This window comes from Balearica regulorum, chromosome 27 (assembly GCF_011004875.1).
Source record: "Balearica regulorum gibbericeps isolate bBalReg1 chromosome 27, bBalReg1.pri, whole genome shotgun sequence".
Lineage (NCBI taxonomy): Eukaryota > Metazoa > Chordata > Aves > Gruiformes > Gruidae > Balearica > Balearica regulorum.
The window spans coordinates 2,762,375-2,780,191 of NC_046210.1; the positions used below are offsets into that span (position 1 = coordinate 2,762,375).

At 40.1% G+C, this 17,817-nt stretch overlaps 1 protein-coding gene across 6 annotated transcripts in view; it reads right to left on the reverse strand.

Moving 5' to 3' along the window:
* Window positions 1-17,817, reverse strand: part of UNC5D (unc-5 netrin receptor D) — a 229,631-nt gene that overhangs the window by 35,732 nt on the left and 176,082 nt on the right. For 2 of the 6 annotated variants that reach the window (XM_075736587.1, XM_075736592.1), the window contains exons 5-9: window positions 15,459-15,639; window positions 14,449-14,616; window positions 12,981-13,145; window positions 6,179-6,211; window positions 600-785 (exon numbers count right to left, since the gene is read on the reverse strand). In XM_075736587.1, the coding sequence (XP_075592702.1) occupies window positions 600-785; window positions 6,179-6,211; window positions 12,981-13,145; window positions 14,449-14,616; window positions 15,459-15,639 (733 nt within the window). The remainder of the gene's footprint in view (window positions 1-599; window positions 786-6,178; window positions 6,212-12,980; window positions 13,146-14,448; window positions 14,617-15,458; window positions 15,640-17,817) is intronic. The other 4 variants (XM_075736593.1, XM_075736588.1, XM_075736589.1 and 1 more) reach the window with 3 other exon arrangements.

Below are 17,817 nucleotides of genomic sequence, written 5' to 3' on the forward strand. Positions count from 1 at the left end.
GGCTGCTTTTAGTAAAAGTAAATATTTCTTCCATATTTTATTGCATTGGTGACTTTCTGAAATGTTTGCGTTTGTTTTTTTTAATCAATACATCTTTAAACACATTTATTTCCCACCTCAGAATGCAGATGTTTGCGTGCTAGCAGCTTACAAAAATACCGAAAGTTAATTCTCAAATTAACAGTAAAGAACTAATCACTTTTTTTGCAGCAAAGAAAACAGAAGATCTGTAAATGAATAGGAAGGAGCTACAGACATGCTTTCTGGGTTTGTTTTGGGTTGTTTTATTTGTTTTGCTTTGTTTGGGGGTTTTGTAAGTCACAAATGTCAGTGTAGAAGCTAGTGCCAGCATTTCTAAAGCACTTAGAGCGTGGTCAGGAAAGATTATGTGTTTGTCCAAGTTGCCATGGCAGATCAGGAGCAGAGACAGTAAGAGACACTTCTAACCACCAGGTCCTGGTCCTGGTCCTACCCTTCCCTGGCTTGCAACGCTCAGCATGAAGCTAGAATGCCCTCCCACAGCCAGTCATCGGATATGAGCTTAGGATCTCTTTGCAGTAGGAGCTCTGGAGAGAAGAAAATGAAATCACAACACTAACCTTGTCTGACTGTTTTAAAATTAAATGTCTGGAAGCCTCCTGTCAGTGCAGATGAATCAATCACATCCACGCCGTACTCACTCTGACTCCGTCTGTAAAGGGTAACGCCAACCACCAGCACAGCTACAGCAATGACTGCTGCTCCCAGGCCAGAGTACAAGGCAATGTCACTGGCAGTCTCAATATCTGAAAGGAGAAAAAAGTGGGTACCAAGTCAGCAACCCCCACGGAAACGTTTGTTCTGACTGGCGCTGGCTGGCCGTGAGCAGAGGGGATTGATTGTGTGAGGCCACAGCCGCGTGGCCAGGGAGGTGAAGCTCGGAACATCAGTGCAGAGCGGATCACAGCAGGATGGTGGAGCACAAAGGAACACTGAAAAGCAAGCATTTGAAAGCACGAGCAAGTTTCCTGATGCATCGCTCCATATAGGTGAGCTTTAGGGACTGCATCATGGTCTTTACAGTGGAGTTGTTTTTTTTTTTTTAAATGGGAGAGTTGGACTTCTACGAGTCAGAAGCAGAGCGCTTACCACTAAATAGCCTCTCTCTTCAGCACACGGTGCTAGCTTGGGCTCCTTGCTGAGCCATCGTTCCTCACTCCAGCCCAGTGGAGATCATTAAGGTATGGTGACACGACCCTTAAAAAGGGAGGACATGCACCAACTGCAGCTAGGGAGGGCTGCTTTAGGGACCAGCACGAGTCCCATCTATTGCTAGCTTCCAGGGACATGTAAGTGTTAGATGTGAACTCTGGAGCTAATCCTGGAGGTCATGAATCCTCTGAAAAATCTTAGTGAAGATTTCCCCTTCCCTCCTCTTTATTTTCTGTGTGAGCTTTAGTGTAAGAAGAACAGTCCATTGTCTCACAGCTCCGAGAGAGGCTGAGGAGATCCCACGTATCTTCTTGGATTCCTGCAGGCATCTTCAGTCTTTGGAAACCAAACCTTCCCCACGATCACACCCATGCAACTAAGCTTACAACCAAGTTCTCTAAGATTTCAAACTTTTACAGCAGAGGAGAAGAATTCATTGCTTTGAAAGAGTGAATCCAAATGAAACCTGCAATATTATGTAATTGAATTATCCATTCCCGCTATTCTAGATCTTCTGGGATTTGGGACCACGTACCGTGAAATTAAATTACTTGGCAAGTTCACTTAGTGGGTCCTTAGATAGTTCCTTAATGCCAAACTCCAGTTTAGAAGAAGAGATAATCATGTATTCACCTTATACATCATCTGTTATCCTACTATGTGGTGCTTCTGCTATCAAGTGAGAAGCACTTGGTACAGAAAATGCATTTATTTATAACAAATGACAGTGACAAAAAATAACTAGGAAATCCAGACTACACGATATCAGTAAACAAACTGCAATGTACAGAAATAGGGTAGGAAGTTAAATTCAGCATTTAATAAATAGCCAATTACTGATATTTCTTGATTAGTATTTGGGAGGAGGCTTCTGTTGCACATATGTTTTTCTGCAGAAAGTCAGATAACTTCATTTCAGCTGAGTTTTTAAAATGAACGTGAAACTTCAGACCATTGAGATGAAAGAAATGAGTACCTATGGGCAGCATCAGAAAAGCTGATTTTCCTGGCTCACCAGTTCGTCACGTAAACTAAATGTCTGACAACTAACACCACAAGCAGCTGAACTTCCTGGGAAGACACATCAGCTGCCAAGCGCCATCGCTGAGCACCGACTGCTCTCTAACATCAGCGAGATGCCGTATGAATTGCAGCAGCGAGGAGACGGCGTACGTAAACATGGCTTGAAGTGGGCTGGGAGCACATGGAAGGTTTGCTGTGAGTAAGGCAGTGGAACTGATGTTGTAGTTGGGCAGCTGAATCAACAGTAAAATAAACTGTTTGGCTCAAATGTCCTTAATGGAAAACTGCCTTTCCCTCCCCATGCTCAAAGTGTTCCCAGTCAATCCCAATATGACATTCCAACATCCCATTCAACCCACAATAAACATTTTGAAATCGGTTTTCCTATGGCTGCTATTTAGCCCAGAAAATACTTCTGCAGTTGGGAATTTTCAGATAACCTCATACTGAAGAGGTTTCCGTTTTTAACACATTTAGAACTTGCTGAAAAGAAAAGATCACAAAATTTCCATGCAAATATCAGCTTTCAGAAGAAATCCATCTTCTGTGGCATGTCACGACAAGTAATCACCACTGAATGCACTTGTAAGTAGCTCTTATCCAACTTCTCAGAACATTACAATTGCCACACAGTTCTACTAAATATATTACTAGAGAAAAAGATTTTTTTCTGAAGCCTTTTTTCCTCATATTTTCCATGAGATGCCCCCTTGGAAAATGTTATAAAGAGAATTTTAAGCATTTTAGGTTCAGAGTTAGGAATTCTAGCAAGTAAGCTGTTAGCTGACAATGTGAATGTATTAGACTAACAAGGGGAGAAGTCCATATTCCCGTACTCCAGACGGAATAAGTAGACACAGAAAGTTTGTTGTTACAGGGAACTAAGAAACTCTATTGTCGTCTTAATTTTTGTGGGTAATTAGTACAATGAACAAGCCCAGAGAAGGAATGCTTATATCTCCAGTGGCAGAAGAAACTCAACAGCAAGTGGGTTCTTTTCCTTTCCAGAGAACCACAGTGATCTGGTCGGTATTTCACCACAAAGCACCCTGAAGTCTTCCATTTTGATCATTACTTTCAAACAGAAAAGTGTGGAAAATTTGAATTGCTGTTTCTGCCTTCTCAGGATAATAAATTACAAAGTTTGAAACATGCAGAAACAACCTGTCAGTAAAACTTACTGCCACATCAATGGTAGCTAATACAGGAGCTGATCTTTCATCATCAAAACCAGAATATAAAACACACCTTCCTCAGGTTCCCGACTGTGAGTAACTGCAATTTATTACTCTAAATCCTCTTAAAGAGCTTAGTTGCTTCTTTTCAATCGAGTCAGATATCAGGTAATTTAAGTTTCATACTTTTAGAACTGCACAAGACTGTTGGGCACAGGTTAAAGACGAGAGCAAGAATAGAGAATTTAAAAAAATGAGAATAGCTTGACTCAAGCAAATTTTTTCTGGAGAGAACAATTCTGTTTTCAGTGAATACTTTTAAGCATCCCTAGAACTTGAATTTGACACTTTTCTATAAGTTATACGATTAAAAACTCTTACAGTTATTCTTTCAGAATTTCCTTACCTTTAATAAAACGCGCATTGTTCTGTTTCATAGAAGACCTGGAAGAGTTATTCAAGCGTTCCCATAACTATTCCATTGCAAGGGAAACAAACCACCCACAAACCCAAAGTAACACAACACATAGAGTTCAGAGCAAAAGGATAACCTGTTCAGGATTTAGTAGATTTTTAAATAGCTTTATCTTAACAGTGTAAAACAAGAGTGGCATGGCATTCCTTTGAATTGTTCCTATGGAACACAACTGCTTAAGAAATGGGACTTTCATTTTTACAGAGGATGTTAGTATTTCTTTAGAAACAAATACTGTTTTTTAAAAGTAATTTTAGTCTCTTCTCCTTTCTGTCTTTTCTTATGGATAATTCCTTTTGCAGGAGACTGGAAATTAGAGAAAAAAGAAAAGCATGGCAAATTTGGGGAATGGTGTAATTTTCTGCTTTTATTTTTTCCCAGAAGGGAACAAAGTGAAAAACAAACAAACTAAAAAAGAAAACATTTATAGTCAACCAATTACTATTTAATGAAATGCATCCTCCCAGCCCAGAGGAGGTAGGGACTCTTGTAAAGCACTGCCATTTTTATACATTTCAGTTACAGGATACATGTCTGTGGTAATTGTAGCCTATATTTCACTCCACCTCCTGACACTGTTACACAACATTTATTGAAAGCACATTTGATGGTAATGAAGTTTCTATTAACTATGATTAAGTTTCATAAAGCACCTGAAGATAATTTAAGATGCGCAGGAGCAGAAAATGAAACATTTGGTTTAGTACATTAGGAAACGTAATTGATTAAATTATCTCATTTACAATAAGTGCTTTCCAGGAGCTATGCAGGGCACACATTTCCCCCCGTCTACCATTAGAGCTTGCTAGGCGATTTGAAAGATTTTTCCAGCTCCCCATCCTCCCCCAGTTTTCCATCACTCTCACTTCTGATCCCCCTTAGCATCCTGAAGTCCATTCCTTCACATAGCCAGTCTGGGAGAACAAGGATCCGAAGTCAGAGAATCATGTAAGAGGTTATTCAGTAGGACAGGTTGTTTCTCAATTATCTTCATAATTGACTTTGATTTTGCATCAGTGATGACTCATGCGGTCCTGAACTAAGTTCCTGTTTGCCAAACAGCAACAACTGTATTCTGTGTTTCTAACCCCATGGCTATAAAGAAACCCTTTTAATTCTCCCAGATATCTTATATGCTAAATCAATTCCATTAAAGTTACCTTTTTAATAAATCAGAAAATAAAGCGATTTGACTGATACTCTTTCAAGATTCCCTAATTAATTGGGAAGTGCGCAGCTAAACGCACAAAACCATCTCAGTCGCCTGAGCTGAGCAATGACACAGACTGGCTGCTCAAGGCAGCAAGAAATTTCGCTGCAGAATGTTTTGACATTGCAGCCTACAGCATGTGAGGTCCAAGGAGATACAGTTCAGGTTAGGATTTCCAAATGTTTTCCTCATCATTTAGGGCCCAAGATCCATAAAATTTCAAATAATCTGATCACTCTATGCCCCTATATCCTGGAGAAATACTCAGACTTAAACCCCACATAATTTATAATATAAATTAATAGAAGACTGTCTCAAAGAAGATAGAAACAATTGCATGTGTGCAATCTGCTCAGTACAGGCAGATTCTTGTTTTAAGTCCTCCAAAGGAATTAAGCCCAAAACGTGTTTATAAATCTATTTGTCAAAATTCAAAGACAATTTTATGTTGAAAATTAAGCAGTCCAAAATCTTCAAGACTTTGTGTATGGTTTATGAAAGAAAAAACCAATGTCTTGGCCTCACGGCACCTGTGGTTTTGATGAAATTGTGTCCTTTTTTTTTTTTTAATGAAATCTTTCAGTTGATCAGTTCACTCCAAATGTGCTGCTCTAAACTAAAATTCCACTGAAATCAATGGCAGTCTGAGAAACAAAGTGCAGGACAGAACCCCCCCAGCAGTATATAAACGCTATCTAATACTCTTACAGAGTAAAGCGTATAAATACCCTTTACCACTTCATAAATCGAGGCCGAAGTGAGCTGAACAAGATCAGACAGAGCCCGTAGTGGAACCAGATTTGAACCAAGAGAGCCAAACTCCTATATTCATGTCTTTTTTTCTAATTACAAGTCCTCAAGAGATAATTTTAAGATCAGCATTCCTGTAGCAAGGGCTCCCAGTCAGACACAAATTGCAAAAGAACGGTCACTTTTCTGTTTTTAGTCTCAAACCTATGATCACAAAGATGCTAAGAAGATGCTTTCAGTAGATGTGAAAGCCTTTCATATAACCTTTGGTTTTATTTAGCTCCTAAACAAATAAAACAGCATGGCAGAGAAGATGAGAAAAGTCATATTTACAAGAGAAAAAAAATAACTTACTTTGGGATTTTATTTCATGAAGAGGTTTTTTATCTGAGAGAGAGAGAGAGAAAGAGAGAGAGAGAAAGTTGCACTTAATAAATTTACATGGAGCATATCTATTTTCTATATCGCTTCTGTCTAGCTCTATAAATGAAACATTTTCTCCTTGTTTGCTGACAGTATGAATATTTTATGTTGTCCATATTTTTCCATTCTTTTTTTTTTTTTCTAAATCTCTTTCGGGATGTTTCTTTGCAGTAACTTCTCATTTGGTTAATTCAAGTATTTGTTAGCTTTACTGGATGCTTTTATTTAGAATATTATATGTCTCAGCAATAAGGAAGTTCAATACTTTGAAGCGGATCACTTGGCAAAGAAAGTCAGTTAAGAATTATTTCTTTGTATGTTTGATATATGGAGAGGTTAGTGATGGACATTTAAAAAAGCAATTTATAAAATATAAAAATGTACAATATATTCACATTTATGTATCTAAATATATATATATAAACCGATAATGACATCTATATGTGTCTACAAAGAACATACAGAATCAATGTACTCCCATACATATGCAAATACGTTATAAACCAGGTTTTGTACAGTAGTGCATCTCTTAAAAAGGAGGCTTCTCTGTCTCCTCGTAATAGGCATTTGAGCTGTCCTTTCTACCCTAATACCTGGAAAAACAATCTTTAGAGAACGGGAGACTTGGGCTTGCGCAGCACCCACGCTGCCCGCACGCAGGCTCTGCAGAACCGAGCAAGGCGCCGGGCACGCCGGTCCCAGCGTCGCCGCTGTCTCCACGACCCCGCTTACAAATTCACGTTCGGACTGGGGTTGCTGGGACTGTCTCAAGGCTGCGCTCCGCGTGCTCTGGACAGTCTCAGGGGTCAATTCTGCCACCCCTTAGTTCCTTGAGCAGTCTGCCCAACTTGAGCAACTGCTCCAATACCTTTTGTTGAAAGGTCGTCTGAAGAAAACAACAAAGCATGACATATAACTTACTTACTTCTATAAAATTCAACAGAGGCTAGCAGTTCAGCGGAATTAGACTCATCTAATCCAACTAATCTAATCAGACTAATCTAATAGACAGAACAGAATGAGGGATATAAATCCTTTAGCAGATAAGGCTATATCCATTTCCTAGGTGCTTTGCGTTGTCAGGAAATTCCCTTTGACCGAGCTGTTCCCCGATTTATCTTCTGGATTTCGTTTTGTATGCGGGATCTGGTACTGGCTATCTCTAGAGGTCGGTTACCAGCACAATCGCCGTTACCGCAGGCCTGTGATCTACGCTGGGTAACAGTCGTCTGAATGGAAGCCACCTCAAGGTACAAGATGCTCCAGCTTAGTGTCTTGCTATGTGATACTGTGAGCACATGGATTATGAGGCGCCTTCTATTATTTCTACTATTTCTGAAAATGATTGGTTTAATAATACTTAACCCAAAAGATTCTTCAATTTTGGCTTTGCCAAAAAGCTAGGTGTGTGGTTTTCTTCTTCTTGAGGTTGTTTTTATTTTTGCTAGGAAATGATGTACACAAACACCAAACGAATAGTATCAGACTTGAGCTTTGCAATGGAAATAAACATTTCCATGCGACTGACATAGTGCTATCTACAGAAAACTGCAATAGAATTGAAATGCATTTGCCATATAAACTGGGGAGATTGCTAGATCCAGAAGCCTCTTGGCAATATTCAGTATCATGGTTGGTTGAAAAATGGAAAACAAAATTATTTGTGATTTATGATGCATTAGTAAAAACGTTTGTAGTTCGTCTGCTTATGGCCCACTTGTTTGTTTCTTTTTTGGGCACTGGGAAAAGAAATCAATAGTTTTTGAAATTATAAAAAAATAAGTTTAAAGCAAATAGATAAAAAAGTAAAAGAAAAACCCTCTACAATCCCCTCTCTTTTATTAAGCAAAGAAAAAGCTTTCACCTCTGCAAGATAGAGAGAAATCCACAATGGAAAAGTATACTACTGAGAATAGCAGAAGGGAATAAACAATGAAAGAACATATATGCAAGAAACTAGTAAGTTATTAGGACCATCTTGAGCGAGAGTGACCTTTGCATTCAGATTGAGTCAGTCTCTATTCTTCTCCCAACTCGGCATGCCTGGCAATCTTTCATATATATCAAAACCAAAAATAATTCTACCTTTCTTCTGCATATAAGTTTATATCTATTGAATTGTTACAAGCCCTAGAAGAAATTCCCTGAAAGAAAAGCAGTTTCAGTTGCTCCTCAGGTAAGGACTGGACTATCTGGATCCATCCAGAAAATGAGCAGAGCCCTACGTTCTCACCCTTACTTTCACTTAACTTTTATTTGTTAACCAAAGAAACGATTCATTTCTATTTTTGCCTCACGAAAGGAACAAAGTTAACAAGTTGTGCCTGATAAATAACCTCCAAGAGATTAGTTTTTGGTAGCACAGTACTGCATTTCCTTCACAATTCCCCATGGGATGAAAAGCTGAGCAGAAAAGGCGCACATTGGAAGATGAGCAGGGGAAAAAGGTTTTTAAAAAAATAGGGTAATTGCATCAAGCCCTATTAGCTGAGAAAACAATTACAGCCTAAAAATAATTTGACACAAGTATACACATACAGCAGGACCCATAAAGGAGTAATGGTATTGCACTCCGAGATGAAAGAAACCGGAGACACTTAGTGCTTCACTCGATTTGAATGCAGATGGAAACCGCCTCAGAACCAAGACACGCTCCCTGAACCGCCCATCACAGCAGAAGGAGGAGATGAGCGTATGGAAAACACGAAGAACACGTAGGGCAGAGCTGACCTCGGCTCACTCTCACCCTTTCCCATCACCAGGCTGTAGCTTCCTCGCGCACTACGCGGCTTGCTCAGCTCCGTGAAGTACCGTTACACGCGAAGGGTAACGCCGACGACGTGCTCGACTCCGCGTTACACCGGGGTGGATTTTTTTCCTCACAAAATACCTGGAGATCAGTTTCTGATCCCAGTATTAGGTGAAAAACTGCTGGTGTGTGCAGCAGAGAGAAATCTTCTCTTCTATTTGTCTTTGAATTAATTTTAGAATTTAGTTCCCAGTTTCCCTGACTCCCATCTCACCTTATACAAGGCACAGAAATACTTTACCCACTGAGATGTCTGCATGGAAAATCCAGCAGCAGCAGATTCCCCCCGCCCCAGATATTCAGCATAAGCTGAGAATTTCATTCCGTTAATTTGAAATAGTATTGCTTTGATGTCAGCATATGCATCCCTAGCAGGCTTAGATTTTAAACGGCTTTTCCTTTCAATCATAAAATTTGTTTTTTATTACTTATACCACTTATCCTTTGTAAAATGATTTTGATAGTTCATTTTCAACATCGAAGTTATATTCTACAGACTTTGTGCTTCACAGCTGACACTAAGTTGATTAAATCTGTACAAAATTTACTCATATTTTAAAAAAAATGCTTTTTGTATCTTTTTACCCATAATGATCCGTTCATTTATTTTAAAGAAGGCAAGTTCTTTGCACATAGTGTATTAAGGACATTTTAAGTCCTATGTGCCAAAAAGTGATTTGCTTCTGAAAGAGGAAGCTTGTGCTAGTCCAGATATTTGTTTTCAGAGATACACGGTTTACTCCACTTCTGTTTGCACGTGGTTTTGCAAAATAGTTATATTTTCTTAAAAGCGCTTCTATAAAGTGATTCTAAATGCCATGGCAAAAAAAATTAAAGTTCTTCTGAAAAGGCAATGAGGAAATCCTGTGCTACTTCGATTGATTTCAACTTGCTGGGGCATTTTTCTTTTTTACTGCAGTGCCATTAGTCAGGTAAGTCAGTGTTCATCAATAATAATATTCTTTGCACCAGTGGCTGTACAAACATAAAGCAGAGGGATAGTACCTGATCCAAAGAGTTTGATTTTGTACAAAGCGTATGACAGGCAAAGAAAATAATAATAATCATAAAAAATTCAGGTAATTATTAAAACTAAGTTAGTTGCCATGTTGTAACTATTCCAGTAGCTCCTCTATCAAATAATTTGGCGGTAAGAGCTTGCTTTCAGTGCTTGCTATTGGAGTTCTTCATAGGGAATATTAACAGAGGGGCTTAAGTAAAGCAGTAGCAGGGAAAGCTATACTCTATTGTAATCTATCTGATGGATAAACAGAGAATTTATGTTAGTATGACATCTTTTATAGGCGTTAAATTTAATAACAGAAAAAATACCCTGGCTGCACTATATGCGTATCTCTAATCAGCGATATGACTGTCACGGGATGTCTTCTTTCCTTCTTTCTTTTTGAAACTTTGTTTTCTGAGAAGGAAGGTGAGTTGGCAACCGACTCCTTACAGCCTAAAGTGTTTCCGCTTTCAACTCCTAGTGATGTTTCTCTGCAGGACCTTTCAGAAGGCAATCCCCTTTATTTTTCACAGCCAAAACTACTACATTTGTGTCTGCTGGAAAAAGCCAACCCCTCCCCTGTCTCATGGCCCCTCTGAGATGAAGTGAACTGTTTGGACCAGCAGACATCCTACCCCCTTTCTCTTTCTGTTGGAGGAACTTGCCCACAAGGTTCTCAGTAAAGCTGCAGGCCATACAGACTGAGATGAGGAGTACAGCACTGGGGGTAAAGGTTGGTTTTTAAGAGAAAGCAATAACTAGCAAAGCATGTTTTCAGTAACGGCACAGAACAGTGCATGAATGCACCAACATGGACAGAGTTCACCCTCGAGAATTTCATAATGCAGCTTTTAGATTTCTTAGTGTGAAAAACAGCCTTGTTCTAGGGAACACAGACACATTTAAAAAAATAATTTTTAAAAAATATTTATATAAAGCGGACCATTGCACTGGTAACGTATCTGAGACCAGAACTCCAAACACCCAGTCCTTTTTCCTCTATGTGCAGAAACACATTTCATTTGACCAGTATGTGAAACCTTTGTTCATATAAAATGCTTCACAGGGCTTTATCCTAGAATAGTTCCTGAAAATGCACTCCTGGAATTAGCGGTCAATGTCAGGCGTAGTCCTTGAAAGGCAGCTGGCCAGTACTGCACCAAGTGCACTGCACCTTGCACTTGGCTTGTTGAATTTCATGAGGTTCAGACAGGCTCACCTCTCCAGCCTGTCAAGGTCCCTCGGGACGGCATCCCTTCCTTTACCACCCTGCCACGTCGTTAAGGCTTTTCTTGGAAGCAGCAACATGGATGGGAGTCACCTTTTATTAACTCTGGTGAAAATCACAGCAGGAGCCAACTAGGTGGTAAGTCAACTCATGACTGTCACAGTGTGCAGACCTCGGCTGCATCTTTTCATGCCCCCTTCAACGCATCCTTCTGATAGTCTTCCAAAGGATATGCTAATCTGCGTACATGAACGGATTCTGGATTTATCAAGCCACCTGCAGGGAAGGGCATTCATTTAATGTATAGGAAGGAGAAAGACCTCAGAAAACATCATGTGATCACCACATTGGCCCTCAAAAGCTGAATGAATTGCAGTGGTCACAAATTCTCACTAGTTATTCTTTTTTAAAACATGGGGAAGGAAAAACGTCTGAATTTCATTTATGTCCTTTTAAACACTGAAGCTTGTCTGCCTGATACCTTGGAGCTGTTCTGTAACCCTGGAAAGTTTAAGTAGCGACATATAATCTATGATATATGGTCTAATAATTAAGAAATTATTAACATCTCGGTGCAAAAAAAGGGAGTTCATTTTATTTAGAAAATGATTTTCCTCATCTCACCAGAGGTACTTCATTGCAGAACTGGGTGGGCACAGTGGCTGTTTCTTTCTCTCTGAAACCGCAGCCAGTATTGGGACGGTGCGCGTGAGGGAAGGCGTGGGCACTTATGCTGCTGTACGTGAAGGTTAGGAGCTCAGGGCTTAGGATTTATAACTGTATTCCTTCTGCTGCATGCATCGTGGTGGAAGAAGAAAATGACTGCTAGTCATAATGTGAACACATATACGCAAAAGATCAGGAAGGAAGGGTAATGCAGTGCCACAGAAACAAAGAGTATTTCAATAGAAACTTAAAAGAAAAAGTAGTCTTATTCCAGTTTACATCTTTCAGCCCTAGCACTCCTGATTGCTCCCGTGGCTGCTGCTTCATTGCTAGAAAGCGATGAGGTGACAATATCACTCCATGGAGAGGGAGCAGCATTCAGGGTAGGAATAAACTCCTGAATTCCACCTTTGTTTCGAGCCTATGGAGCCGGCCCCGAGCGTTCTGCAACTCTGCAGCTGCAGGGCTGATGGTCTTGGCCCCTAGCTGTTTGTTGATAGTAGCAACTACTAAATGCCAGATGCTTTCCAGACATTTATGAAGGGCAAATCCTTTCACAGGGAGCTCGCAGAGTAGATTTGCCTTTATTTAACTTCTGTGTTAAAGGCAACAAATGAAGTAAACTTTGCCCTTAAACAGCTCTTGCGCCAAGAGTATTCGTGTTGGTGCTTTGCCAGTTTACTTGCAAGAAAAGGAAGAAGGCTAAGTAGCACATTCTGTCAAGTATGGTGTAGCAGGTGGTCATAATTACACATTGCAAAAAACCTTTATTTGGATTTCTCGAATCATCTGATAATTAATAGGTAAAGTATGTGCCACACAAATCCAGTGACTCAAAAACCACTGTGGATTTCAAACCTCACATATGCAACCCTCTGAAAACAATCTGGTTTTTCACAGTAATATTTCAGCCAGAAGAATTGTACCGACACGGGTGCGTGGCAGACACGCTACATTCCCTGGATTGCAGCACGCATTTTAGGCCATACCTCCTAAAACCAATTCCATGCCAACTGTTACTCACCTTGAATGCAAAGGCCTTCCGTGCAGTTCTCTGACTCTTGACTCAAGCCCTCGCAGTACTTCCCTCCGTTTCTTGGAGGTGGCGCGATACATTCCCGAACTCTCAGATGCTCGCATTCTGGACTGCACACAGACCACTCGCTCCACACCTCCCAGTTTCCATCCACTGGATGGGGAGGAAGAAAACATGACCACCGTCACTGCATATCAAACTGCTATAGCTAAGAGGTCCTACCAAGAATACTTGTTGCATCTCTCTTCTCAGGTCACAGCAAGTAAACGAAGTATAATTATCCGGAGAAATAAATACAGTTTTATCAGATGGCACGTTAAAAATCCAGCATTAGAATGTACCACCTCAAGCGTGCAATATAGAAGCTTTTAAAATAGCAGCAGTATACGACACTCTGCAATAGTGTCCATTAAAACTGTAGGAGGAAACATTTTCTTTGCCACCTAGCTATCAGTTTCTAATGTTTCAATACAAATTCTACCTAAACCAGGCTGATGTCGAGAGGCCACACATTTTCCTACCAGAGGAATGATGCTGCCATTTACAAAAAGAGCATACCTGGCCTTGTAGACTTCTGGCTAATGCCCTGAGCAAGGCGATGGATCAACGTGTTGCTTTGCTGACTGATTCGTACCTGTCTCTGACCCTGTCCCAAACGAGAAGGGATTCCACAGTTCCCTTTCTTTTTCATGCATAAATCAGATTCAAGAACAGTCAGATGAACACACAGACATTTATAAATAATATTAAATTCTTTAAATCCCAGTTCAGGACACATTCTAGCTAAAAAAACTCATAAAAGCTAGAAAAGATATTTGCCAGAATCCAGACAAGTTATGCTGTGACCCCAGACAAACATAGAACATACATGTATACGATCCTACTAACTTTCTTTAGCTGTATTAAGTCAAACACCAATTCCAAAATCAGGTAAGGGAGGTTTCAGGTGAATAAACGAGGAAACGTACAGCGTCCAGGGCTGTAACACCGAGCTCCATGTATAGCAACAGCTCGGTTTCAAAAGGTTAATATACCTGAAAGCAAACTTTTGCAAGCTAAATGAAGCTTTTAAGTGAAGTTCTCAGCTTCAGTTTCTGTGTTTCTCTTTCTAGTGTTACTACCATCGCCTCCCCCTTCCCTATACCCCCACCCAATTACATGATTTTTCACATCGTGCCAGTTGCTGGTTTGTTATTGGGTATTTAGATAGCTTCAGGGTAAGTTAAAGCACTGACAAACCTGGCAGATCAAGGCCACGGGTGCTTGTGAGTGCTGCTCAGACCCTACACAAGGCTCTGAGCTGTAGTCTAAACAAGGACGCACGTATTTCCAATTTCCTTTTTGACCTCAGTGGGCTCTTCAAAGCACAGTTGTCTACCTGGCATTTCAGACTGAAAGCGCTCTCCCATAAGTGTGACATTTAAACCTATTCCTTAGTAGACTGTGTGTATCTCACCAGGGCAAAGAGAAGTGCAGGTAATTTTCTGCACTGACATTCCTTCACAAAATGCACCCCCGTTGAGTGGAGCGGGGTTGGTACAGGTCCGTGATCGCTTCTGCCAGCCCCGACCACACTGTGCATTGCAGTTTGACCACTCGGTCCATGACGACCAGCCTCCATTAACTGCAAAACACAAACACGGTTGAGGTTGCAGTAGGTGTGCCGAGAGACATCAAGGAACAAATCTGATCAGATCATTTCATTCAAAGGCAGAATTTTGTTTTTACATTCTACACGTAAATTCCAAGCTGAAGTTGGAGCACTGCTACCTATCGGTACACAACTACATAAAGGCCATGGTGTCAAGGAACACAAACATTTGTTTTGGAAGAGTAATACGCTAAGAAGTGCTACGATAGAGTCTGGGAGGGAGGTAAAAGCAGGCACCTCAAGTCTCATAAAATATGCTTTGCTTAAATCATAAACAAAATTGCTTTATTTTAAAAAGGGTGATTTAGGAATGCTCCACCTCCGCCAATAAAACATCACATGCAGTAATAGACATGGAGAGGAACAGAGGATGGGGATAAAGCAATGGTTCTGCTCTTTTGTCCTTTGCTGTGTAACATCTGGATTCAGTAGTTAGTGCTTGGAAGCTGCAGCACCACAGATCCAATTAAGGCAGCTCCTTATGTCCCTCCCAGGGCACATGCTTCAGGCTTTCCTGATACAGGCAAGGCTTATCTATGTGGTTTAGCTTATAATTGGATCTTCTTACTATCTGGAGCAAGGATTGTTATTATCAACGTAACTTCTGGGAATCCATCACAAACAAAACCCTCGTAATTCTGACCACTCTAAAAGCAGGTGTGATCTCAGCCTTGAGCAACAGAACTGAAATGCATCATAACAGGAAGGAGGTTGGCCATCTGATTTAGGACCAGTCATATGTTAAAAACAAAGTACTCCAGCAATAAAAGCACACGCATCTAAGTTTTTCAATAATTATTACATTTTTCACTGACCATAGACCACAACTGTCGCAGACATGCTCCTCCGCTTGGCAACGATGTTGGCAGCCATGCAGGTGTAGTTCCCAGAGTCAGACAGACGTGCTTGCCGAATGATGAGGTTGTGGTCTGCTCTGGTGTCGATATTCTCATCCAGGTTGGAATCTATGGGCTCCTCATTCTTTAGCCATTCCACCTGGAGAGGGATGGAGAAGAGAACATCAAGCAGGGAAAGAAAAGATGGAAGCAGAAAGTCTGCAAAATTATATTTCAGTGATTTCATTAATAAATGTAATTGTGATCTTTATTATAAACATTAAGATAAAAACGAAGCTAGGATGGGATTCCCAAAAGAGGTAGACATTCACAAATTCAGAAAAGAAACTACTCCTATTCCTATGATCTTTAAGGCCCCCTGCATCCCAAACCATTCTGTGATTCTGACGACCCTAAGAGCTCATTAACAAAGGCACACCAAATGAAATGCTAGGACAGAGTAAAGTAACAAATAATAAAAGAATGAAAAGAAAATAGCAAACAGAGTTGCAAGGGTGTGGATTATAAGGGAAACGTAATTTTTGTTCCACTGGGAGAAACGGAAGGAAGAGGAGCATGGGGAAAAAAAAGGAGAACAATTAATCATACTTTTCCTTGTGGTATTTGGTAGTTAGGAGGCTTTAATATTTAATCCAAGGAATCAAGAAGTGATGATAAAAAATCCTTGATCATTCTAGTTGAATATATTTCATTTACCTCCTGATTCTCTTCACCGTAAGTATTAAAGTTTGAACCTGAAGTAATTTTCTTAAATAATTGCATCTTATTATTTCCTCTATATTTGTTCTTGACTCCATACTGTGTGCTTTGTGTTTATTGTAACTACTCATTTATTCAATTATTGTCCTATTTACGAGAGTCCTTTTCGCTTCCCTAAGAGAATGAAAAACCAGGGAGGAAAGTGTAAACCTGTAAAGCCAAATGAAGGCACCCAATGCCTTGTGCTAACGACCTCATTAACCTGATAGGGAAGGACTTGGACTCAAGGAGCTGAAAAAGAGTTGACCAATGGAGATTAGCAGGCCTAGCAAAAGGCAGCTAGTGATGGCCACTTTTTTTTTTTTTTTTTTCCTCCCCTGAACCTCAGAGGAAGGAGGTATGGGCTAGTAACTTAGGCCAATTTTTATTCAAAGAAAATGGAAGAAAATCTCAACCGAGAGAGAATAAAAATATTTTCAAGTACTACTCAATATTCAGTGCTTTACATGTTCAAACAATTGGACAATGATCAGTTCAACTTCATAATGCATTGGGGTGACACGTAATAAGTATTATTAATTCCACTTTTTTTGAGAGAGAAACAGACGGAAGGATGACATTGCTTGACATCACACTCAGTGGAGCAGCTAGGTCATCATAACAGATTCCCAATTTACATAAACATTCTTAAACCAGAGGCCATTAGTATTTCTTATCAAGGTACATAAATACCATGAAACGTGGTGTATAATATATTTCAACACCTCTTCTCTAGTTCACCAACCAACATATTTCTGAGTAGACCCAGGAATTATCTGCAAGGCATTTCTCTACTTGAAACATAAAAAAAAAATTTAAGGCATGGTAAGCTGCTGTACGGAACTGAAAAATTAAAAATAGAAGCAGAATCAACAGATTCTATTAAAAGACTGAATAAATGTTAGGTTTTTAATAACTTTTCTAGACCTGAAGGAGGCATGGCTCTACCCTGGAGTCAAATACCCTTCTCATCTCAGTTCAGATGAATAACCTCGTTTAGGAACTTGTGGAAGGACCTGGAACTTTGTGGTAATGAGCTTATGGATTTGCTAGCTACAGGCATTCATTAGCACACTGTTCTGCGCAGATGGTCTGCAATTTGTAAATTTTCCAGTTTATAAACAAATCTGCAAAAGCTGACCATCAAAGCCAATTAGATTTCATGCCAGACAGCAGGTTCCCCTTCCAGTAGCATCAGTCATGTTGGGTAGCTGGGACAGAAGGTGTGTGACTGACACATCCACAGCTTCACGGCCGCGCACCGCAGCTGGGGACTTACCTGGAAAATACCTAGGGCTGCGGCACCGAGATCCTACGCGATGACTATGGAGTTCGATAAAGTGATTATTTTACACATCTGTCAAAAGAGGCATTACCCGAGTGTGAAATACATTATAGATTTCATACCGAAAGTAGTTAAAAGATTTTAGTTCTCTATACTCTTCTCCTCAAACTGCAGTTAACCACAAATGGTAACAGATTGTCACCATCAAAGCTCACATTAAGCATTCCAGACATCTCTGCCTGTTTGTGCGTTCTTATAAAGCTCTGTCACAACCCTGGTTTGGTTTGGTTCTCC